General features: G+C 37.3%; 3 protein-coding genes across 4 annotated transcripts; all 3 read right to left on the bottom strand.

Moving 5' to 3' along the window:
• Positions 1-2,633: 2,633 nt before the first annotated feature.
• LOC122015404 (type IV inositol polyphosphate 5-phosphatase 9-like) lies at positions 2,634-4,866 on the bottom strand. Of its 2 annotated transcripts, none has more exons than XM_042572274.1 (7): positions 4,336-4,866; positions 4,144-4,251; positions 3,714-4,044; positions 3,437-3,627; positions 3,244-3,352; positions 2,997-3,148; positions 2,634-2,909 (listed from the first exon to the last, which is right to left on the bottom strand). In XM_042572274.1, exons 1-7 carry the CDS (start codon positions 4,374-4,376, stop codon positions 2,774-2,776), a joined length of 1,068 nt encoding a protein of 355 aa, XP_042428208.1. In that variant the 5' UTR covers positions 4,377-4,866; the 3' UTR covers positions 2,634-2,773. The 2 variants fall into 2 exon arrangements, with proteins under 2 accessions (XP_042428208.1, XP_042428209.1); XM_042572275.1 differs by having other exon boundaries at positions 3,714-4,041; positions 4,336-4,860.
• A 482-nt stretch (positions 4,867-5,348) lies between these two features.
• On the bottom strand, positions 5,349-10,953 carry LOC122015403 (glucan endo-1,3-beta-glucosidase 3-like). Its single transcript, XM_042572273.1, has 4 exons — positions 10,738-10,953; positions 8,661-9,917; positions 5,955-5,982; positions 5,349-5,788 (listed from the first exon to the last, which is right to left on the bottom strand). The coding sequence occupies exons 1-4, from the start codon at positions 10,802-10,804 to the stop codon at positions 5,635-5,637; spliced, it is 1,506 nt and encodes a 501-aa protein (XP_042428207.1). The 5' UTR covers positions 10,805-10,953; the 3' UTR covers positions 5,349-5,634.
• Positions 10,954-11,688: 735 nt separating this feature from the next.
• Positions 11,689-19,267, bottom strand: LOC122015233 (T-complex protein 1 subunit eta-like). Its single transcript, XM_042572010.1, has 14 exons — positions 19,115-19,267; positions 18,757-19,017; positions 18,246-18,371; positions 17,972-18,175; positions 16,636-16,805; positions 16,418-16,553; positions 16,224-16,340; positions 15,977-16,096; positions 15,639-15,737; positions 15,467-15,556; positions 13,573-13,654; positions 13,402-13,490; positions 13,241-13,315; positions 11,689-11,980 (listed from the first exon to the last, which is right to left on the bottom strand). The coding sequence occupies exons 1-14, from the start codon at positions 19,127-19,129 to the stop codon at positions 11,876-11,878; spliced, it is 1,689 nt and encodes a 562-aa protein (XP_042427944.1). The 5' UTR covers positions 19,130-19,267; the 3' UTR covers positions 11,689-11,875.
• Positions 19,268-21,738: the final 2,471 nt, after the last annotated feature.

Raw genomic sequence — 21,738 nt, 5'->3', positions numbered from 1 at the left:
TCACAAACATTAAAAGCTGAACACATATATGTTCAAATTTATTTGTTTAGTTTAACTAGTTGTTTAAATTTGTTTATTTAAAGTATTTTATGCATATTGAATGAATATAAATAATCTCTTATCAAGTCGAATACTAAATTTGTTCATGAACATTTGGTTCATTTACAACACTAAAAGTGAGCGGAATAATATTGATATTTGAGTTTACTCTCTATTTGAGAGGAGACGAGGGAAGGGGAGGGAAGCGTAAATAAGGAAAAGGGGAACTTTTAACCTTGGTTTGGAAGGGAGTGAGATAAGGAAGGGTAATGTTTAACTTTGCTTAATTATGAAATGGAAGATTTTCTTATATCCCAATTTGAATAGCAAGGAAGGGTAAAGGGAATTCTGAGTTTGTCCGTGGTGATTGGCGAAACTTCTTCCTTTTCTCGTTATTGTCTCATCGCCGGTGCCCTCGCTCGGTGACAATGTTCTTCAAAATTTGCCGTCCATGTGGCGATGAATCGCAGATCTCCTCAAATGGCAGGTCAAATTTATTTTTTTTGGATGGAAAAAAATCAAGAACAGATTTTGGACTTCTCATTCTAAGATTTGAGATAACAATATTGAGCTAACTTTAATGTAACATCGCAAGGAAAGATTTTGATAGACCTAGTACATTAGGGATTCTTCTATTTACCATCGAAGGTTTTTGTCTTCAACCTTAAACTTTGTAGAGATTATGCAGTAACTTGGATATGTGGTATCGTTTGTCTCGGAGATTTCGTTTGTCTTGGAGATGGCTTGTCCCACTTAATTGGAGTTTGTTCACTTTTTGCCTGTTTGACATCCCTAAGAAGTCATCATCCTTACGTTTTTAATGCTGTAACTTATATTTTTTTCAATTTTAGTCATGTCATAAGTCAATTTATATTTTTAGTCCTGTAACTTGTAATATTTTTCAATTTCAGTCTTTTTTTTTTTTAAAATTGAAATTTTTTAACGAAAAATGATGAGTTTTAAAATGTAATTTTCTCTCTATTTTGTTTTAAAATGTCGTTTCTTATTCCCAGTAGCATGCCAAGACGATAAAAATTAAGGGGAAAAAATGTTAACAGATAACATCAAGCTATTAGTTTAGCTTCCGAAAAATTTTTCAATCGTCAGGGTAAATTAGGAAGTGCTTACGACGAATGATCCAGAAATTCAACATCCCACAATTGCACGTCCTATTTAAAAAAAATCTATATAAATAGTAAGGATATGAATATCTCAATGATAATATAATTCCTTTCATTGAGGTGTCGATCATTAAAAATGTCCCAACTATTTGTGGTTCATAACACTTCAAATAACAATCATTTATATAAATTTTAACCGTCAGTTGGCTCAATGTTTTTTGTTTTTCTAATCTTCGAATAAATAAATAATTTGAAGTAGTTTAAATAGTATGTTTAAAAATAATTTTATAATTTTATATATTTAATTTTCATTATCTTCCCTTTTTTTATAAAATTCGATGACACGTCACATATGTTATCTCGTTCTCAAATAAAAGGTACATACGAATTTTACTTCCCTTGGTGTTTTTTTTATCCATATCCTTACGTTTCCCCTTTGTTTTTCATGAAACTTTCCTCACCACCATCAAACAGAAATGATTTAAATTATTTGGATGGATAATATATTATGAATTATTATGGGTTTAAATTTGGTTTGAAAAAAATATTAAATATATTTATTAAATATATTTTTATATTCCAAGTAAAGACCCGATCAGAAGGATAACGTGCGATCGAGATGTTTTGGAATTGGTATTAGGATAAGATTTGTTATTAAAAAGCCATGATTTAATTTTTGACAGACGTAATCCTGTCTAGAAAAGTTATTCGGTTAAGGTTGAAATAAGTCTTAATAATTTATCTTCTCTTAAAATATATGAAACCACTATAAAGATATTGGATCTTTTGAATCCCACTTTCAATTCAGAGAGGATGAACTAATTCATTTATAAATGAAGTTCTATGGACTTCATCTCTATAATAGATGAGATCTATAGAATCCTACCTATGAATGACTCTGATCTAGGAGCAGACCAAGGGTCGGTCGATCGAGGATCCCACCTGACTAAGAAGGGACCACTGAACTGAGGATTTTATCTTTTGCACCTGGGATGTTTTCCCAGAGCTGAATTATTTGGTCGACTATCTCAACATCAAAAGTTATTTATTGATTTCCCCCAAGTTGGAGAAGGTCGATCTAGACATTCAAGATCGACTTACAAAAGATTATCCACTCTTGCATGTTGGATATGGTCCGCGTAAATAAAATAAATAAATGGTGCTTGAATTTGACCTCCAACCTGTTCTCCATCTCAAATTTTGCTCTCGCAAGATCTTGATCGCACCGTTAAGTTGGAGACAGCTACTGAACAGCTACAGATCATCAATCTTGTGGGGAGATATTTGATAGATAGATAAGAAAGGACATGAAAATGAGGACAGGAATGATGATGTCAGGCCAAGTTCTAGTCTGCACTTCACTCCGAGGGAAACATTCCAAAGGAATTGGAAGAAACTTGTTATCATTTTTTTTTTTTGTTAATTCACATTCCTAACTCTTGCTACAATGAATATTATTATTATTCGGGGAAGAAAAAAAAAAATTGTTATCATTATTCTTTCGATACTATTTTCTATATTTACAGAAAGTCCTTTACATAAAGAATTTTCATTTTGTTTCTATCAGCTAAATCCTCTGTGCTTCCTCCTCAAAATGTGGATGGATGCTTGTTCTAGCTAGAGCTCTTAGGCACATCAACATCGACAACGAAGATTCCCCGCACCGGGCGATGATCAGACAGTCTCAACTCGCAGCGATCGTACCGTTCTTGGTTTATCCCCTCGCCGCGCCATAGAATTCTATCACACCTATTGAATCATTGCGAGATTATATATATATTTCAGTCTCAACTAGCTAGAACCGTGTCATGAATTGAAAACGCTATTGAGACTCACCAAGCCGGGGCTCGACTCTTCCCGCTTTCTTGAGTTGGAACGCATCCGTAATATTTATCGGAGTTCAAATAATATTTGTAGGTGGGGAAGAACGTTATGGCGCCTTCTTGCCAATCTTCAAACAACTTCCCCTTGGAGACCTCCATTCTTAGCTATATATATATACACACACACAAGTCGATTCTTTAGAAGATTTTAAGAATATATAATGTAAAATTAATTCTAACAATAATAATAATAAAACTACCTGATCCTTCTGCAACAAAATGCTCCAACGATTTTGCTCCATTAAGGACCTCGTGGAGGCATTAGGCAAGGAGATTCGATAGTTCAAGTCGCCAAACAAGAACACTCGGCTACAGAGAAATTGAAGTTAGATTTGAATTGTAATCAAAAACACTGGAACAGAAAAAAAAAAAAAAAATGGATTTTTCCCTTACTCATGATCAGTAATCTTCTGTGGCAAGTCGAGAGGAGGAGGAGGAGAGGAGGGGAAGGTGGTCCTCGAGAGGATCTCCATGGCGTTCGTGTTCCTCTTCACCTCGTCCCCTTCTTTGCCTCCTGAGGCGAAGTGACAGCAAGCGAAGCAGAAACTCGTCTCGTGCAGCAAGAATCTAATCGAGACCGATCCCTGAAATGCAAAGGCAGGCATCCAATTTCAGGAAGAATAAGTTCGTGCCATCTCAAACAATGGATAGCACAATTAGCTAAGCGAACCTTGTTTCCGAGGCATCCCATGACTCCGCAGCCGACGCAGGCAATGCACCGGTGACTAATGCATCGCCGGAGGTCACTTCTCGCCCACACCGACACGAGAATCCCCACCATCTGCTTGCTCTCCACACACTCGAATTCTTGTGCGTGGCCGCCTTCTTTTCCTTCTTCTTCTTCCTTCATTGGGTGCACCTTTTGCTTCCCTTCATGTAGCTTGGACGATGGGAGCTTGTTCAGTGACTTCCTTATGAGAGAGCTCCACCTCTCGAGGACCCTCCTGTTCTTCGGGCCCAACACGTTCCTCGCATTAAGTGGCACGACCTCTTGAAATCTTCTTCCGAAAGAAAATCGAAATTTTTACTTTTTTGCAAGAGATCAACTGAGAGATGTACTAGCTGAAGATCTACTAAACTGATGATGCATGAATGAATACCCGAGAATATAGATGTCATAGTGGCCGTTCTTGATGTCCAGCCATTCCTCTAACTCGGCATCGTCCGATGGGAGCAGACCTCCGACATTCCAAGTGCTGACGAACAATCTACATGAAGATGATGGGCGTTAAGGGAGATCGACATCGATCGAATTCCCAGATCAAAAATGTAAATTGAAACATAATATTTACCTGTAGGTTCTCTTTAGGCTGATCGAGGAACTGCCTTCCATGATCTCGAGTCCACTGTATATGAGAAGAGGGAGGAAGCTTTGCCACTCACAGGACAGAAGATGAGGAAGAGGAACGAGAGATTTATAGACGAAAAGAGTAAAATGGAAAACAAAATAACTCCTCTGAATTTCATAATTTTAAATTCACTCTTTTTGTGGATTGTAAAAAAGAAAATGGAAAACAGGCAGAACCTTCAGTGCGCGAGAATAGTTTAAGATTGGGATGAGGCTGTTTTGGAAGGGAGTCTGGGACAGGGACAGCATGTTCCAACTTGAATGGTGGATTCTTTATCATGAAGAAGTGCTTCTTCAAAATCCTTTTCTTTTCTTGTTGCCTTGCTCATAAATGGCCAGTTGATGGTTGAGGAAAGTGAGAGGTTGCGATCGATATAGCCATTTAATGAACCTTTAGGAAGTCTTGAAAATATCATATTTGGTCCCCTTAGAACACGTTCATCATCTCTGACAAATATAAAGCGGAAGAATGGATGCTCATAAAGGTGAAAGAAACCAGTGCAAGTTGAATAAAGATGGGCAGCATGCGATGCAGATGATGAAGAATACTGTTAAAAGAACAGGTTCTGTTCATTGGGTATCTAGTGCTATTACTCTGATCCAGCAAACAACATCAAAGAGAAAAGGTACGGCTGAAGACGAACATATAAATTTATAAACTCAAGCCAAAATTAAATTCGAACAACTAGTAAAATAATGATTACAGGCGTTAGATGTGATCTGACAAAGATCCAGGTTGGTGTTATCTGTTGCATTTAAAAATTTAACTAGATAACGTTTTCCATATCTCAGCTTGGTTGTTTCCCAGCCGACCTCTTTCACTCGTGACATCATTCATATCTTTTACTTGCCCTTTCTTTAACACTTCCTGCCTGCCTCCTGCTGTACATCCTAAAATACAAATATCCTGGAAACCGCTGCAAAAGCCCATAGAAATCTTAAAAAAAGTCTATTGGGTTAGTAACCAAGTCTCTTCAGCCATCATGTTTTTGATGTAAGAAATCTAATTGAACTTGTCTTTGCCTCTGCCGACAGGGAAGAACACAATGGGCTTTATACAAAAGAGTTGCACCGATACAATAAAACAATAGGAAAAGGGGGATTGGGAGGAAAAGCAACAATGACAAATTTGGATGTGAAATGCAAAGAATTCCTTGTAAGGTTACTCGAAGCTTGTCCATCAACCATTCCCCGGTAATCAATCAAGAACTCAATTTAGATCAATGAGTTTCTGTGATTCAGCCTATAAAAAGAGCAGACTCGACACTAGAGCTTGGACGATATGAATGATGACTTTGGCATGATAGAAACGATATGCGGCGTCGGATGTAGCTGAGGTTGAGTTGGAGGAAGGAGCCAGTGATGTGCCATTCAGAATTGTGCTGTTCCGCCCACCGCTGCAAGGAATAAGAAGGTTCAATCGTTTTAGATTGAACAAACAGACTAAAAAGAAAACATATCCATTCATGTTTAAGGCTTTAGGTGTCAATTTATTTGACGTTCAATATTTGTCTTTGCCCAATAATACTTTTAAAAATTTTCAAAAATTCACTAATAACATACCTTCCAGAGAATAAACAAGAATCATGGCCTGAAATGGAAAAAAAAAACAGAGATGTTAGAAATGCAGCTGAAATAATACCAACTAAAGCAAGTGCTATGAAATAAACTTAGTCACAAGCTAAAAAAAACACAGTGGGAACAAGAATATAAATGGCATTATGGAAAACACGGTGGTCAGTCAAATCAAAACTAGACTTATTTAATAGTTAAGTCAATATTTTTTACAAAAATATAAGAGGTGTTTTAGTTAAGTCTTAATAAATTGATATTTTGATTTCTAAATTATTTAATATAATACACATTTTCCCATAAAAATATAATACATAGAACACCAAACATTTAAAGGTGAAAAAAATATATATTGAGCTCCGATTCAATTTAAAAATAGACAGAGTCAAATGTCACCAATTTTATTTTGCAAAAGATCTTCACCAAAATGACTTTGTTGCAGTATTGATGTTCTTACTAATTCGTTGGGTTATAATAAAAAATCAGGTAAGATGGCCCAACAGACATCATTTAGTTATATCAAAAATATTTTTCCTACAATTTTTTTTAAAAAAAAAACACAACTATTTGGCCAATCGCCCTAAAACTACCATACATAATTTTTATAATTGCTATAGTAAGGCAATTATCTAGTGCCAATTGTCACAATATAGTTTGACTTGGCAAAATACACTATCCTATCCTAGGATTTTAGACATGTATCTTGTTAAAAGACTAATTGCATGCTAAGTATCACCTACAAAATAAGCACTCAACATCCTGCTCTGAATAAGAAAAAGCTAGGGAGAGCGGAGGGAGAGTAACAAGACTATGTCAATGAAGATCTTAATCTCAATGATGCAAGATTAATTATCTCGCGTCCATATTAAGTCAATCAATCAAATGCATATCCAAACAATTTATTATTTCTTTTTTCAATTTTGAAGTTCTTTACTTTTTTTTGTTATTTCTTAATATTTATTTATTTTTAATTAATTAAAAATAAGGCCAAGTCTAAACCCTGGTTTTCTTGGGCCTGAGAAAATGAGCCCAAGCACACACTTATTGGGCAAATGATAGAAACATAGTAAAGGAATCTGAGTGGATGAGTTCCTTAGTTCATGCCCTCTTAGAGCATTCAAAATAAGAGCAAATATTTCTTTGTGATCCCCATGTCCACATCAATCAAATATCCATTTCTTAAATATCTCAAATTCAACCATCAAATATTTCACAAATTAAATATTTTTGGGCCCACACCCATCAAATATCTCACTCCCAAAAAAAATAAATACAAGTTTTGCCCGGTGATTTCTAAACAAGACGAGCCGAGCCAAGTTTTAGGTGTTCAAACTTGTTTGATATTACCAAGCCAAACAGAATTTAAAATGAACCAGACTTTCGAAATGATTGTTCAAGCTTGGCTTGTTTTAGTTTTTATGAGCTTAAGCTTGTTTGAAGATTTGAGCTTGGTTCGTTTAGATGTTATCAAGCTCTCAATTCAAACTTGGTCAAGCTTGGTTCGAACTTAGTTCATTTAAATATTATCGAATTCTCAATTCAAGCTTGTTTGATAGTTATTGAACTTAATAATTCAAACTTATTTATTTATTTTATTTTATTTTTTTATTTAACATATTGATAAGAGATTTATTAATGAACATGGTTTGTGAACATTATTTACAAACATTAACAAGATGAATACATATATGTTCAAACTTATTTATTTAGTTTAACAAACTGTTCAAGATTGTTTAGTTTAACAAGCCGTTCAAGTTTATTGATTTAATTGATCTTGTATATATTGAACGAACATAAACAAGCTCTTACCAAGCAAAACACCAAGCTTGTTCATGAACATTTGGTTCATTTACAACCCTACCAATCTCCATCCCCTTCCAGTGGTGAAGATTTGAGATATAGGGATATTTAGAGAAATATCCTCTCCAAATATCTCTCATTATGGATGATTCTTAAATGAGAGATATTTGGGGAGGATATTTCTCCAAATATCCCTAAATCTCAAATCTTCACCATTGGAAGGTGATAGCGATTGAGATATTAGCAATCACCAATTTTGTAAAATATTTGATGGGTGGAGCCCATATATATTTTTGATTTGTAAAATATAGGATATTTGAGGAGTGAGATATTTGATTAATGAAGTGGACATGGGAATGACACATATTTGGGAGAAATATTTGCTCTTATTGTGGATGCTCTAATACTACGTTAAAATCCTAAAATAGAACTCAATCATCCATAGTGCTTGACAGGATATCCCTTAATATTTAAGAATTAAGTTCATCTCTTCTTCCTTCACGGAAATGATTTTACTCTTCTTGTTTCTTCTTTCTCTATCTCTCTATTTCCTTCTCCCAAAAGAAAAGATTATAAGACAATCTCTTCTTTCTATGCCTCCAAGGAACCCAATGCTAGGAAAAATTTCTCTCTTTTTGCCTAACGGATTTATTTTAAACTCTTCTTTCTATAGTTGCCCCTGAACCTCCATCATTGAAAAATTAAGATTAGATCAAGATAAAATTCTTCCTTAACACTCTAAATGCGTTGTCAAAATTATTTCAAGAAACAAGTATATCCTCCAAATTCTGAAAAATTATGTCTAAATTTCAGGGTATTAGACAAATTAAGGAGCCAATTCATCAAGCAAATACGAAGAAGGTAAATGGAGAATAGAAAAGATGTTGTGCAGCTTACTTGGATCTGTTGTAGTAATGGCAGCAACCCCGCTGAAGTAGCAACTCCCGGCTACCATCCCCATCCCGTGGTAGTACTCATTAAATGCATAAGAAGCGTGCCCATCCACTGTATCAGGATCATAGCAGGACTTCCCTTGGACTAAGTCCGAGCAATCTACCTTTCCAGGCCCGCACGCCCAGTCGAGCGCCGCCTGCAGCAGCTTCGTGTCCGCACCTTCCCTCGCCACGCAAAAAGTCTGGTTCGTAGTATCGTTCGCCAGCAGCACCCCGGACCCCGCCAGATGCAGATTGTACGCCGGCACGCCAGTGGCGTCAAACAGCCCCCAGAACTTCTCAGACGTCACCCCCGGACGAAGATCCTCGTCGTAGAGCTCGTAGATGTAGGTAGGCACCGAAATCCCCGGGTGCTTGGGCGTGCCAGTGCTGTTCAGCACATGACGGATGAGGTTGCTGTTGAAGGTGTCGGCATTGTCGACGGTGGCGTCGGGCTCCGTGGTCGGGTCGCCTTTGTGCGGCCAACCAGACTCCATAACGACCACCGGCATATTTGTCATGTTGAGGTAGGCCATGGCGAAGTAGGCGGCGTCAACCACCGCGTCGAACACATTGGTGTAGTGTAGAAGAGTATTGGCGTCGACAGCCTCCTTGTTCGGCGGGAGCGGGCGGAAGAGTGCATAGTCCAAAGGAATGATCCCATTAGACTGCAGATAGTCGTAATAAGGGTAGACGTTGAGCATGAGGTAGGAGCCAGTGGACCGGAGGAACTTGAGCATGGGAACGATTACGGGCTCAAGAGTGCGGTTGAAGAATGCCTGAGATGGAGGGAATGAATCGAGGATGATGGAGGAAGAATGCGGAGTAGAGACCTTGATGGCGCCGTCGAGATTGGCGGCGACGAGGGCAGAGTGGATATAGCGGAGTGCGGGGACAAGGAGGGGAGCAGCATTGGGGAGGGCGGTCAGAACCTCGGAGCCGACGGAGACAGCAGTGATATTGACAGCGGGGACGTGAGCAACGACATTGCGCGCGACCCAGTTGGCGGCGGTTGCGTTCGACTGACCCACAGCTAGGAGCTGCTCGTTGGGAACAGAGACGACGACGCTGATGCCTGTGTTAGCCAGGGCTGCCAGCATCGCCGGATCGGCGTCGTAGAGGCGGACGTGCCGGATTTGCTGCGACTTCAAAAGCGCCGCCACCATCGTCGGCGACGGCATGTTCGACACCGCCGTCCCGACGTTCACGCCGATGTACGGACCTGGCGGGTAAGGTGCAGATTAGTGAACAAAGCGAATCTGTGCTATATTACGCATCTCTCAACGGCCATGCCTGGATTGGACTCAGGCGGCCCATAGGCCCGTGAAATATTTTTTAAAAAATAAACTGTAAAAAAATTAAAAATATTCTACTAAATATTAGTAATATATTTATAATAAATGAATATAAGAATTAAGACTTTTTAGAACTGAAAATAATATTTTATTTATAAGGTTAAAGTTTGTAAGTTCCCAACAAAATCGAGACCATTTGACTGGAAACGATGCAGACCATTTGGGCCGGTGCCTGGCCAAGGTACGGCCGTTACCAGCTCTGCGAGCAGCAGGGCCAGCAGCTGCCAGTGAAACGAGAAACAAGGCGGTACAGGCCCCACGTGCCTATAAAACAATTAATTTCTTTTAAAAAAAAAAAGAAAACGGCTAAAATTTTTCGATAGAAATGAGTGAGTGACATGCGAAGAAGCGGCAGCAAAAAAAATTTGATAAATATTTTAAGAAAAGAAATGGAAAAAACGCACCGACGAAATATTAAAAACTCTTGACGGGTCCCGTAATTATAGAACAAATCCAAAGAAGAGAATATTAACAATCACTATTGTGTTTTTTTAAAACTAGTTTTTAAGGGGAAACAGCCGCAAAACGTACGCTACTCCACTGTGGCCACCAAAGGTTAGGTCAGCTCGAACCATTCATCTGAGAATGTGAGAATAGAAGAGCAGAACGATCGAGCAAAGAGGAGAGTTGAAAAGTTCAACCAGCCTAGAGAGCACCCTGATCGAATTGAATGGAAGACCGACTCACCTTCGTCGGCGAGGACAGCAACGAGGGTGAGGAAGATGAGCAGAAGACGCAGTGTCGACGATTTCATCCCTTCTCACTTACCGATCGTTCGAATATGGAGGAGGAATCCGGTGGCTGGCCGGAGAAAGGATAGATCTGGAGGAGAGAGCAGGAGGACGGAAGAAAGAATAAGTGGAGTGGTGTGAAGTGAAAGGGGCGTGGGAGGCGACCAACGGCCGGGGGAAGGGAATAATGGAAATGCGTGGCCTTTTATAGAAAGGCGAGGAGGGTGGGGCCCGGATTCAGTGCTCCCTGATCGCGTCGTACGATGGAGTCGATCCTACGGCCAGGGACGCTTGATTGAAAATAAAGAAGAGAAAGGATGAGTCGACCAGGGTCGTGTTTTAGGGGTGACGTGGCAGCAACGGTCATATTTGGAGCAGTATGGGCAGCACAACTTTTGGAGGTGTCGTTTTCTCGTGTTCACAACCTTTGTTGGCTTGCCCGAGACGCAGCGCAGAGGCGTTGGTTTGCCGTATTACGAGCCTTAACTTCTGATCTCCTCCCATCGCTAGGCAAGATCCATCGGTCAGTGATCACGTTGATAAAACTGGAACGCGGATCACGAAGCGTTTGCACAAATCCCGAGGAAACTTGGATAAATGTCCGTCCCCAGAAGATAGAAAAAAAAAACACAATTCTTCTCTTACTGCGATTGGTTTCACCCCGGCTGCACACCCCGGGGATTGGATAAGTGGCGTGGGCTCCATTTATAACCGTTGTTTATGAGGTACTAGCACAACACTCGTGCTTTGCACGGGGGGTTATAAAACCCGTTTGAAATGCCTTTTTTCTCTACACACTGTAAATTAAGACGTTCTGTAAATTAAGCATGCGATTAAACACTCCACCTGTTTAATCTCCATTGCTAACTCTAAATCTACATCCAATGTTTTGACACAAGATCAAAGGTTCACTAACAAACTCAAATAAATTCATTGATAACGATATTACAAATCACCACTACCAAGACAACAGAGGGGGCATTGCAATTCAAGCAGGTTCAGATAAACCAAAATTATCATGAATCGTTCATAAAATTAAGAGGTTGTGGGGTGGAAAAGGATGATGAAGTTAAAACAAGTGACTACTCTGGAACTCACCGTCTCCTCATGCCTCTTCCGCCACGGCCACGAAAAGCTGCTCCACCACGACCACGCCCAGCCATTGCACTTGCAGCAGCTTCACCTTGAGCACTCTCTGACTGATAATCACAGTTGAAAAGCAAACCAATAAGGAAAATAACAAGAGTCCGAATCCACTTTACTATATATTATTAATGCAAATTGATACCGTGAGAAAATAGCATGGAAGGCTAAGTATAATTTCCATAAATTTCATATGACTAAATTGTAAATATAAAAGAATAAGAGAGAAAAGGCAAACAATCCCTGCAATACTGCTGCTCTGAAATTATATCGGGGAGGGTTTAGCAGAGCATCAAATCGTTAGCATCAACAATCTATGCTGAACTTAAAAATCTATGACACGGATGTTTAAAGCACGCAGATGACTCTCCAGAGGTGTCTCTAATAACAAACTTGAAGATATCGTGGTGGTTACAGAAGTATATTTCATCTATTTATGTTCCACCAATATTTGGTTTATGATTAAATAATGCATGTGTGATGATGTTATTGTTAGATTAAATAGAACTAACATATCTTATATTTTGCTATGAAATAGTGGAATAATACAGATATTACATGCTGTCAGTGTTATTGGAAGCTCTAAATAAGACGACCGTATCTTATAAATTGCTAGAAGACACTAGAGAATAATATGGATATTACATGCTAGTGTTATTGAATGCTCTAAAGATAAAGTGCAATTGTCATTAAATTATAGGGAGAGGCTATAACAAAAACCATGTAAGAGTGAACCGGGTAAAAAAAATTGAAGACATAATCTATGTTAGCAATACTAGAAAGTATAATCATTAGAGATCAGCAAGTTGTTAGCTGACAACCATTTAAAACAAAAACAAACATGTAGATATTGCCGCTTGATACGGTTGTCACTGAGGAATATCTTACAGCAATTTATTTAGCTCGTGCAGAAGAACATTGGACATGGTGAATCTACTGAGAAAAGAAAGATTCAAAATAAAAAAGCAAACTTGAGAATTTAATTAAAAACAAAAAATGTGATTTGGGACTACTTAGTTTGACTAGTAATGCTCCAATATACAAGCATAAAATCTGGGAGGAAAAATTCTATTAGTCCAGAGCAGTTGGAACATCACTACAAATTACTCTTTTTATTGCAAAATCATATTAAGATAGTAAGACCCGGCACAAAAAAGAACAATAATAATAATTACAAGAACTCAGGAACTTAATTAAGAAGTTTATTTCATCAGACCAAAGCAGATGCTGCAAACTAACTATACTAGAACCTCAAGCGAAACATGAAATGGAATTTTTTTTAAAAAAAAACTGTTTTATGATAAATAAAATTGTACCTTGGGATTTTTAACTGTCTCATCCACACTTAAGATAAGACAACAAGCTTCAGTTGCAGCATTTATAGCATTGATCTGCAATTCATATCTTGAGTCAATATAAACACCAATATCCACCAAATAACTTGGACACGAGCAAAAGTTTTAAAAATTAATATTACTTTCACAACTGAAGGCTCCCATACAAAGTTAGCAAAAGAATCTGCAATTCCACCAGTATTAATGTCCACACCATAATTTGCACCTTCCCCTGTTATAGTCATGACTTTCAACACATGTTACAGGGAAAGAAAAAGGAAATCAAATGCTCTCATTTACAGGAGGAAGCTAACCAGATGCATGCTTCTGTCTTAGTTTGTTCAGTACGTCTGTAGAATCAAATCCAGCATTGTCACAAAGTTGGCGTGGAATGATCTGTAGATTTAAAAAAAAATCCAAAATTGGCCATTAAAATATAGCCAACCTACTGAATAGACAGCTCATATTCATAAAAGATCCATTCTTTAAGATTGCTTAGGCCACAATTCTACCCTTTTGAAAGATGAACACCAGATAAGTAACCAATTTGTTTTTGATTATTCAAATCAAGAAGTAAAAACAACAATCATTCTCTCAAAATTTCCTAACGAGAACTCCTTATAATACCTCAAATCCTCCCACACTATCAAATTTCATTCTAAGTATAGTTTGGATTGTCAACGTTATTAATGGAGGCGAAGATAAAGGAATGGAATATAGCCTCACATTGCAACGTGGCCTTCTTAAGCATATTTAAATATCAAGAAATTGCCCACCTGTGTGCCTTGACATTTTTTATTTGGATTGGTCTCAAGTATTACCATGAAGTTGAGTCTCTCCCCTCTAGCGATGATAAACCTTAGAGGAAATGTTAAAAGGCATGTCAAAGGTTGAACCTCCACCCTTTAGTCTCACATTGCTGGGTGAGGCTTTTAAGCATGCCAACATATCAAAGATCACCCAACTTCTTGAGCTTTAACACATATTATCACTTCAAAAATTTCTTTCAGCTCATAAGAACAATGACATTCCCACTATTTAGCGTTCAGATTAATCAATGAATTATTCTCTTCGATTTTCAAATCCAAGACAAGACATAAAATAATTACTTCATCAATTTGTAAATCCAAGACAAGAGAAGAAAATGTATTTACTGTGATGTGAACACTGTTCACTTAAATGGTATTCCATTTGTTACAATTTTCGATAGTATCAAAATTGATTTGATTTTATTGACTTGAAAAGGTCTGATAGAGCCATTAGACAATTATTGTTGATGAGTTTAGCAAAGAAAATCAAATAATTATATCGCTGTAATGAAGGATAGGTAAAAAAAAGAGACTAACTAGTGTTAGAGCTACGAAGGGAGTAAAAATTTATATTATTTTCTTCTATAGGCTCTAATCAGAATTAAGAGGGGATGCTGCACCTACACACAAGTTAACGCTCTACCCCATTTCAAATGTTGCCAAAAGTTGGATTTATATTGCAGGTTTCCATGGTTTCTTCTGTCAACTGATTATGTATATAAGTGAATAAGGTGCATCTTTCATGAGCTTATTTCTTAGACAAAAAGTCAAAATAAAGAAATTGAAACCACTGTTTCCAAGGAGAAGCTAAACCTGTAAGATAACATGCTATTTTTGGTTGACCTATAAGAATTCTAAATTCACAACAGCAGAAACTACATCTGTTCCTCGTGTCTTCATGGTGGAAAAGAAACAAAGCAAACAGACATGCATTTTTATGTCAAGAACACATGGCAAATGAGTTCATGACAATTACATGGTACTAAAGTCTATGCCCTGTAGCTCCTATAGCAAAGAGGCATTTTGACAAATAAAATTTAAATAGCATTACCTTTTTAAAAAAAATAGTGAAGAAAGGCACTACAGCCAAAATAAAAGGAAAGTGCAAAGGAAATGCAAAAGCATGATTACCATTGTCCTCAAACATCATTGTGATATTGTAAAATATTCAACAGAAAGATAGAAAGCATGATGTTCAAAACATAAAGGAAACAGATACCAAGATACAAAATGTTAGCCTACATACCTTGTCTAATTGTTCAGAGTTTTAATAAAAGGATAAGAAGTAATTCGTATAAAATCAGAAATTTACAACTATTGAAAGCATGCAATAGATAGATAGAAGCGCAAATACCATCAAGGATTTAAATGAATGGGAAATAAGTACATAGTCATCTACCTCAAGAGCTTTGGCATATGAATTGATAAACAGCTGTGACTTCCCAGCTATTGTACGGGCATGCACCCTTAAATACCGGCTTAGTTCCATCTGCCAGTAACAGCAAAAAAAAAAAATTACAATATAGAACAAGCAAGAGAAGAAATAACAAAGATTAATTATAGAAAATTACATCAATAGCACCACCACCAGGCACAATGGTAGAGTTCTTTAAAGCTCTCCTGACTATCATAATGGCATCATGAAGGCTCCTTTCTGCTTCTTCAATGAACTGAACAGGATACAGAAGCAGTTTTCATTATCAGCAAAAACAATAAAATTTCACATTAGAATAACAACAACAATAATAAGTCATGACTTCTGAATATTTTGGGTTGGATATATGGATCTTAGACCACATTCATCATTGACTCTATGTAACGCTACATGGATCTTATCAAGCCACTGAACCCTATAGACAGATTATTCCATTATAATTTTGTTAAACACAAGCCTTTTTGAGCAACGAACCTGATCTGCACCACCTCTGAGAACAATGGTTGCAGTCTTACCAGAAGGGCAACCATTAAAAATGTTAAACCGTTCATTTCCAACTTGTCTTTCTTCAAATACTTCACAGGACCCAAGTACCTTGTGACAGAAAGGCAATGAGCAATATGAAATGATACCGAACCAAAATCTTATATTCAACAATCAAATAGGCAGATAAGAATAAGCTAGGTATAACATATCAGAATGGAGTAAGCACGAGCTAGACCTCATCAATGCAATTGTTCACAGAGGTCTGAACAGTTCCACCTGTTGCAGCAGCAACACGCTGTAAATCTTCCTCCGTGACACGACCAGCACAGAAAATATCCCGATCAGCAAAATACTGCTCAGAGGCCAATTGTTATGCTCCAAAAAAGCAATTAAATGATTAATGTAATAACTCACAACTGAATAAATTACCTGAGTCGCAAGATCACCAATTGCTAATCTAGATAGAACAATTTTTGCTCCACTTTTAACACACTTATCTAGCTTGTCGTATATGATATTCCATTCAGCATCAACAATTGACTGATATTGTGAAGGGTCAGACAGCCTATGTAAGAACCAGAAAGCATAATTATAATGCTTGTGTATGAATATGAAATATGACTGAAGTAACAGCAAGCCTAGTGGACCTGATTTCTGCATTTTCTTTCTCTGACTTCAACTCCAACTCAATGTTCAGTAAAAGAATCTTGGGATTTAAAAATTTCTTTGGCTGCTGCTCAAAACCAGCATAAGAGAATGTCTTTTTAAAAGCAACGCCATTAACAAGAAATGAGTCTCTCATGTTGCCTCCAGGGACCTACAGAGTAAGTAACTGAAATTTTAAATGCTGAAATTCCTCCAGAAAGCTAGATAGTCTCTCTAGTATAACTCAGACTGAAAAAGGTCCTTCTAAAAAAGTTAAACTGGTTTAGGGTAGTATGATATATAGTGTTTTTCAAGGCATTAAGAGCAACTAGATAGTACCAGCCCCAGAACAAAGGGCAGTCGCACATCTAAGAACAGCGAGGCTCCTGTTCTTATAATAACATCAAGAATTGTATGTGCATGACAAATTAAACTGGTATTGCCTAACTAGGTATTTCCACTGTTATGCCCAGCACCATATCACCTAGGTCCATCTAGTAAAAATACATGATATATAGTCTAGAAGAAGAAGTACCAGAACTAAAACTCACAGTTGAATACAGTTGAAAAATTAGCACGAAGCATTTAAAAGCATACTATTGAAAATCATAGTTAGATGAAGAAATGCAAGACTCATTACAGCTTGAAACTTTTTTACTAGGATTAACCGATCTAAACCGCTTGCCAATATATTCCAAGCTTCCCAAAGATCAATAAAAGACAGGAAAGCAATACAGTAAGCCTTGATGATCCTGCCATCAAACTATGGAAGAATCAAAGTACAGAATTTATACTCCATCATATCCCTCCATAAGACTGTTGGAGGAACTAGAGGGGCAACCTAAACAAGGATATTTAGTCTCTAATGTCAAATAGCTGGAGGATTAAAACTATATGATATACTCAGCAACTCAAAGGTCATAAAAATATGCTAGATAAGTTATAAAATCCAAAAGTGCAAATGAGATTTTATAAACTAAAAAGACATGGTTTAATACTGCTTAAGGACATGGTTTAATACTGGTTTATTATGACTTTTAGCAACTGAAGTAACAAATACATGAAGTAAATAGCAATATGTTCCTTGTCAAGGGAGAATTAATTGTTCACACTGAGAATGGATTGACTGAACAAAATTTTCAGTGTTATATTCCTTGAAATGGGGAAATAGTTTCTTCATTTTGAAAATGGTGAATATATATAGATAATGTCACATCACAAAAAGGAGTAGTCAAGGAATATTGCTGAAGTGATTTTGATACCCACCATAAAGCATGAAAACTAAATCCAAAATCCAAACCTTGAACTAGTTGACAAAACTAAGAATGTGAGCATGACCTTCTTTATCCCGATCAAATTAAGCCTATCATCAATGCCAATTGCAAGGACAGCATCCACAACCATGTTTGCAAAAAACTCCTTCTCACCGCCAATTAACTTTGAAGAAAGGGTTGTAGCTGCACATTTCGCCAGCAAGGATTTCTTCTCTTCAAGACTTTTTCCCTCTATGCTCACAGCAAGATCTTTGATTTTGTTGATGGCCTAGAAAATATGACATGCAACTTTTAGCAATTGAGTTTTGCATCCAATTGCAAAAAAGGTTTATTCTTACCAACAATGATGCAGTCCGGTAACTTCGAATAAGATTTTGGGGATGAACTCCATCTTCAATAAAAGGTTTTGTCTCCTTCAGGAACTCACCAGCCAAAAGCACCACTGTTGTTGTTCCATCACCAACCTGAACCAGGATATGCAGGATTTTTTAGACACTCAGACACAATAAAGCTGGTAGCCAAATTGTGTGAATATATTGACTTCTTTCACAATACTCGAAATGGCATTGGAACATAGTGTTGTGGATATATAGTGTTTGTTCTGTACCAAATGTACTTTCTCCCATAAGATAATTATAATAGGAGACTTATCACTATCTAATGTATCTGACCCAATTGATCAAATCTCCAGATAGTTAAATTGTGCATCCGATGCTACTAGAACAACAATTTGAAGCCAACTGTTAACATTGAAGTCAAAAAATCTAGCATCCATCACAAGAATCCATCAAAGATAGCGCCTTTTCATGCGCTTCCATTCCACCACCTATCCAGGAGGAAGTTACTTACCTCAGAGTCCTGAGACTTGGCGATGTCAACCAGAATCTTGGCGGCAGGATGGACAATATCAAGAAGCTTCATGATGGTGGCGCCATCATTGGAGATGGTAGTGTTCCCCTTATCATCATGGATGAGCTTGTCCATTCCTCGTGGACCCAGCGTCGTGCGAATCGAGTCGGCCACGGCCGTGCAAGCATTGATATTGCTCACTACCTGCGCCTTCCCCTGTGAGGTGTCTGTTCCTTCCTTCAACAGTATGATCTGGGGTTGCTGCAAGCATCGCAACAAGGGATCCAAGGAGTTAGCCACTAAGCTGTGAACAAACCGAGGAGAACAGAAAACAAGAAAGGAGGAGAGGCGAAGTTACCAGCATCGCCGCCATCGGAGTCGCTCACGGAAGAGGAGAGAACGGAGGGACTGAGATCGGCACGAGTTAGGGCTTGGAAGCGAAAGTGGAACTGGAAGGTTCGAGCGAAGGTTTAGATGCTGATTTAATTCTGAAAAGGTTTATTTATGCTGTGGCGAAGCCAGTTGAGTCCAGGTTAGAAGAGATTGGACCACTTGAAGTTGAACGTGTTTCATTATTTGTTGTAAAAAAATAATCCAGTCTTTCTTCGCTGTAAGATTAGGGATGATAATTTTACCTGAATTTGATGGAGGATCTAACATTCGATTCGAATGGAAGAGAATATGGAGGGACTATCAGTACCCGATATCCGACCCCGAATATCCGATTAAATAATATATATATATATATTAAAGAAAATTTCCTTTTTCTAAAATTAATTTATTATTTTTTTATATTAGTAGAAGACTATATAGATATTTAATTTATTTTTTTAATTATATATATATATATATATATATATATATATTTATTTATTTATTTATTAATATGATGTTAATTTTAATATATTTTTGTTGAATGATAATAATTCGATAGAAAGAAGAAAAATTATACGTATAGAAGATATCCGATCTTTTAATGGGTATGGGTATACCCATCGGATATCCTATACCTGATGGGTATGGGTACGGAGGATATAGAATCCGACTTGAACCCGACCCATTGCCATTCTTATGCAAGATTGACCACTTGAAGTTGAACGTGTTTCATTATTTTTTGTAAAAAAAATAATCTAACCTTTTTTCGCTGCAAGATTTATAATTAATCATCATGGTAAAAGATGAATATTTTCCGTTCCTATCAATCCGTTGATCAACATGAGAAAGATAAATCATGGACGACTACTAGCATTTGGAATAATGACTAATACATAAAGGAGATACTTACCTGGACTTTTATCGAGATTCGAACCCAGAACTTATAGTGGCAATACCTCATACGCTAACCACTAGATCCATATGAAAGAATAAGTAATCATGATAAACGATCTCAATGATGACAACACCTCATCTGAGTGAGATATTTACCTCTGTTTTATGATTAACGATCATAAAGTTTTAATAAGTTTGTCTAATTTTATAACTTGTCCCGTGATAAATTATTATTTTATTTTATTTATAAAAAATAAAGGGCATTCAAGAATGTTATCTTTAACAAATAAATTTCACTCCGAGCCATCTTAGCAGATTATAAATTATTCCCCTTTTTACTACAATTTAATGAACAAATTTCACTTTGTTTTTGAAAAAGCAGGTTAGAGGTATTAATATAGCGAGAAATCATATACATCTCGAAATCCTATCTTCATCAACATAGACTCTCACATGGACATTTCCACGCTAGCACTAAAAAAATTCATTTTTTCTTTCTACTGCATCTCTCCCAAATCTCTCCGTGCTCATTTCTCTCTACCTCCCTACCCTAAATCTCTTCACCCGAAACCTTTCCACGGCCATCGAACGCCCCGACAAAATCTCTCCGCACCCATCGAATGCCCGACGAAATCTCCTTCTTCCCCCAGCCCTCCCCTACCCTAAATCTCCCTTCCTTCGTCTCTTCAAAGATATCGATGTTGAAACTCTCCTCCTTCCCCACCCTCCCCTACCCTAAATCTCCCCTCCTTTGTCTCTTCGAAGAGATTCAGGGTTTGTCCTCCTCCATCCAAGCGAAGGATTCAACCAACGAATCGAAGTATGAGGTATTTCTATGAGTGTTCGAATGGGTTACGCTAGTTTCTTTAGCTGAGTTTACAAATTTTGTATTTTTTTGTCCAAATCAACTTTCTTTTGTTTGGATCTTAATATAACTCGATTTTCTTTTGTTTAGCTGATTTGTGAAGCTGCTTTTGCTAAAGCTGCGACTCCTTCAGCTTGCTTGGTTCACCCCAGGGTAGCCGATATACATCTCGACTCTCTCTGCAAACAAGCTTGTGACATATACTTTGCACCTTTCAAAGAAGGTAATCTATATTGATAACTTGTGATAATTAGTGTATCTCTTGAACATAATCATGTCTTCAGCCCGAGAAAGTCACGACATTTTAGATGTAATAAATGATTGGATTAAACTACAAAGAAAAAACTTGAATTAAATGATCAAGTAAGAATAACTTTAGGTAAAAGTTTTCATTCATTGGTAGTTAAGGCGGTAGATTATGAGAATTTGTCATTTGATGAGAGAAAGTATATGAATTATATTTCAGAAGCTAGAAGGTTGAGGTTAGGGGATGAAGATGTTGAAGCCTTGAGTAATTATTTTTGCCGCATGTAAAGTCGGAACTCTAACTTCTTTTATGTGCTTGATTTAGATAAAGAGTATCGAATAAGAATATTTTTTGGGCAGATGCAAGATGTAGGGTTGTATATGATTACTTTTATGATATCGTTACTTTTGATACAACTTATTTGACTAATAGTTATAACATGTCATTTGCTCCTTTTGTTGGGCTGAATCATCATGATCAATCCATTTTGCTTGAATGTGGATTATTATCAAGTGAAGATTCAGAAACATTCATATGGTTGCAGACATGTATGTGTTGGGACCTTAGATGGCTAGAGGGGGGTGAATAGCCTCTTTGAAAA

The sequence above is a fragment of the Zingiber officinale genome, chromosome 8B (genome assembly GCF_018446385.1).
Source record: "Zingiber officinale cultivar Zhangliang chromosome 8B, Zo_v1.1, whole genome shotgun sequence".
In the NCBI taxonomy this organism is placed as follows: domain Eukaryota; kingdom Viridiplantae; phylum Streptophyta; class Magnoliopsida; order Zingiberales; family Zingiberaceae; genus Zingiber; species Zingiber officinale.
Note: the sequence above shows the minus strand (reverse complement) of the source record. Positions and strands in the feature narration are given on the sequence as shown.

What these genes read in the sequence shown, in the direction of transcription:
- LOC122015404 (XM_042572274.1), bottom strand. Translation starts at nt 4,376, where the DNA reads ATGGAAGGCAGTTCCTCGATCAGCCTAAAGAGAACCTACAG. An exon ending in AGCCTAAAGAGAACCTACAG is followed by an intron (nt 4,252 to 4,335) that starts GTAAATATTATG and finishes ATCTTCATGTAG; the next exon opens with ATTGTTCGTCAGCACTTGGA. An exon ending in AAGAGTCGAGCCCCGGCTTG is followed by an intron (nt 2,910 to 2,996) that starts GTGAGTCTCAAT and finishes ATGATTCAATAG; the next exon opens with GTGTGATAGAATTCTATGGC.
- LOC122015403 (XM_042572273.1), bottom strand. Translation starts at nt 10,804, where the DNA reads ATGAAATCGTCGACACTGCGTCTTCTGCTCATCTTCCTCACCCTCGTT. An exon ending in TGCTGTCCTCGCCGACGAAG is followed by an intron (nt 9,918 to 10,737) that starts GTGAGTCGGTCT and finishes CTTACCCGCCAG; the next exon opens with GTCCGTACATCGGCGTGAAC. An exon ending in TCTTGTTTATTCTCTGGAAG is followed by an intron (nt 5,789 to 5,954) that starts GTATGTTATTAG and finishes TATTCCTTGCAG; the next exon opens with CGGTGGGCGGAACAGCACAA.
- LOC122015233 (XM_042572010.1), bottom strand. An exon ending in ATTTGATCGGGATAAAGAAG is followed by an intron (nt 16,806 to 17,971) that starts GTCATGCTCACA and finishes CTTACTCTGTAG; the next exon opens with GTCCCTGGAGGCAACATGAG. An exon ending in TCAGAGGTGGTGCAGATCAG is followed by an intron (nt 15,738 to 15,976) that starts GTTCGTTGCTCA and finishes TATCCTGTTCAG; the next exon opens with TTCATTGAAGAAGCAGAAAG.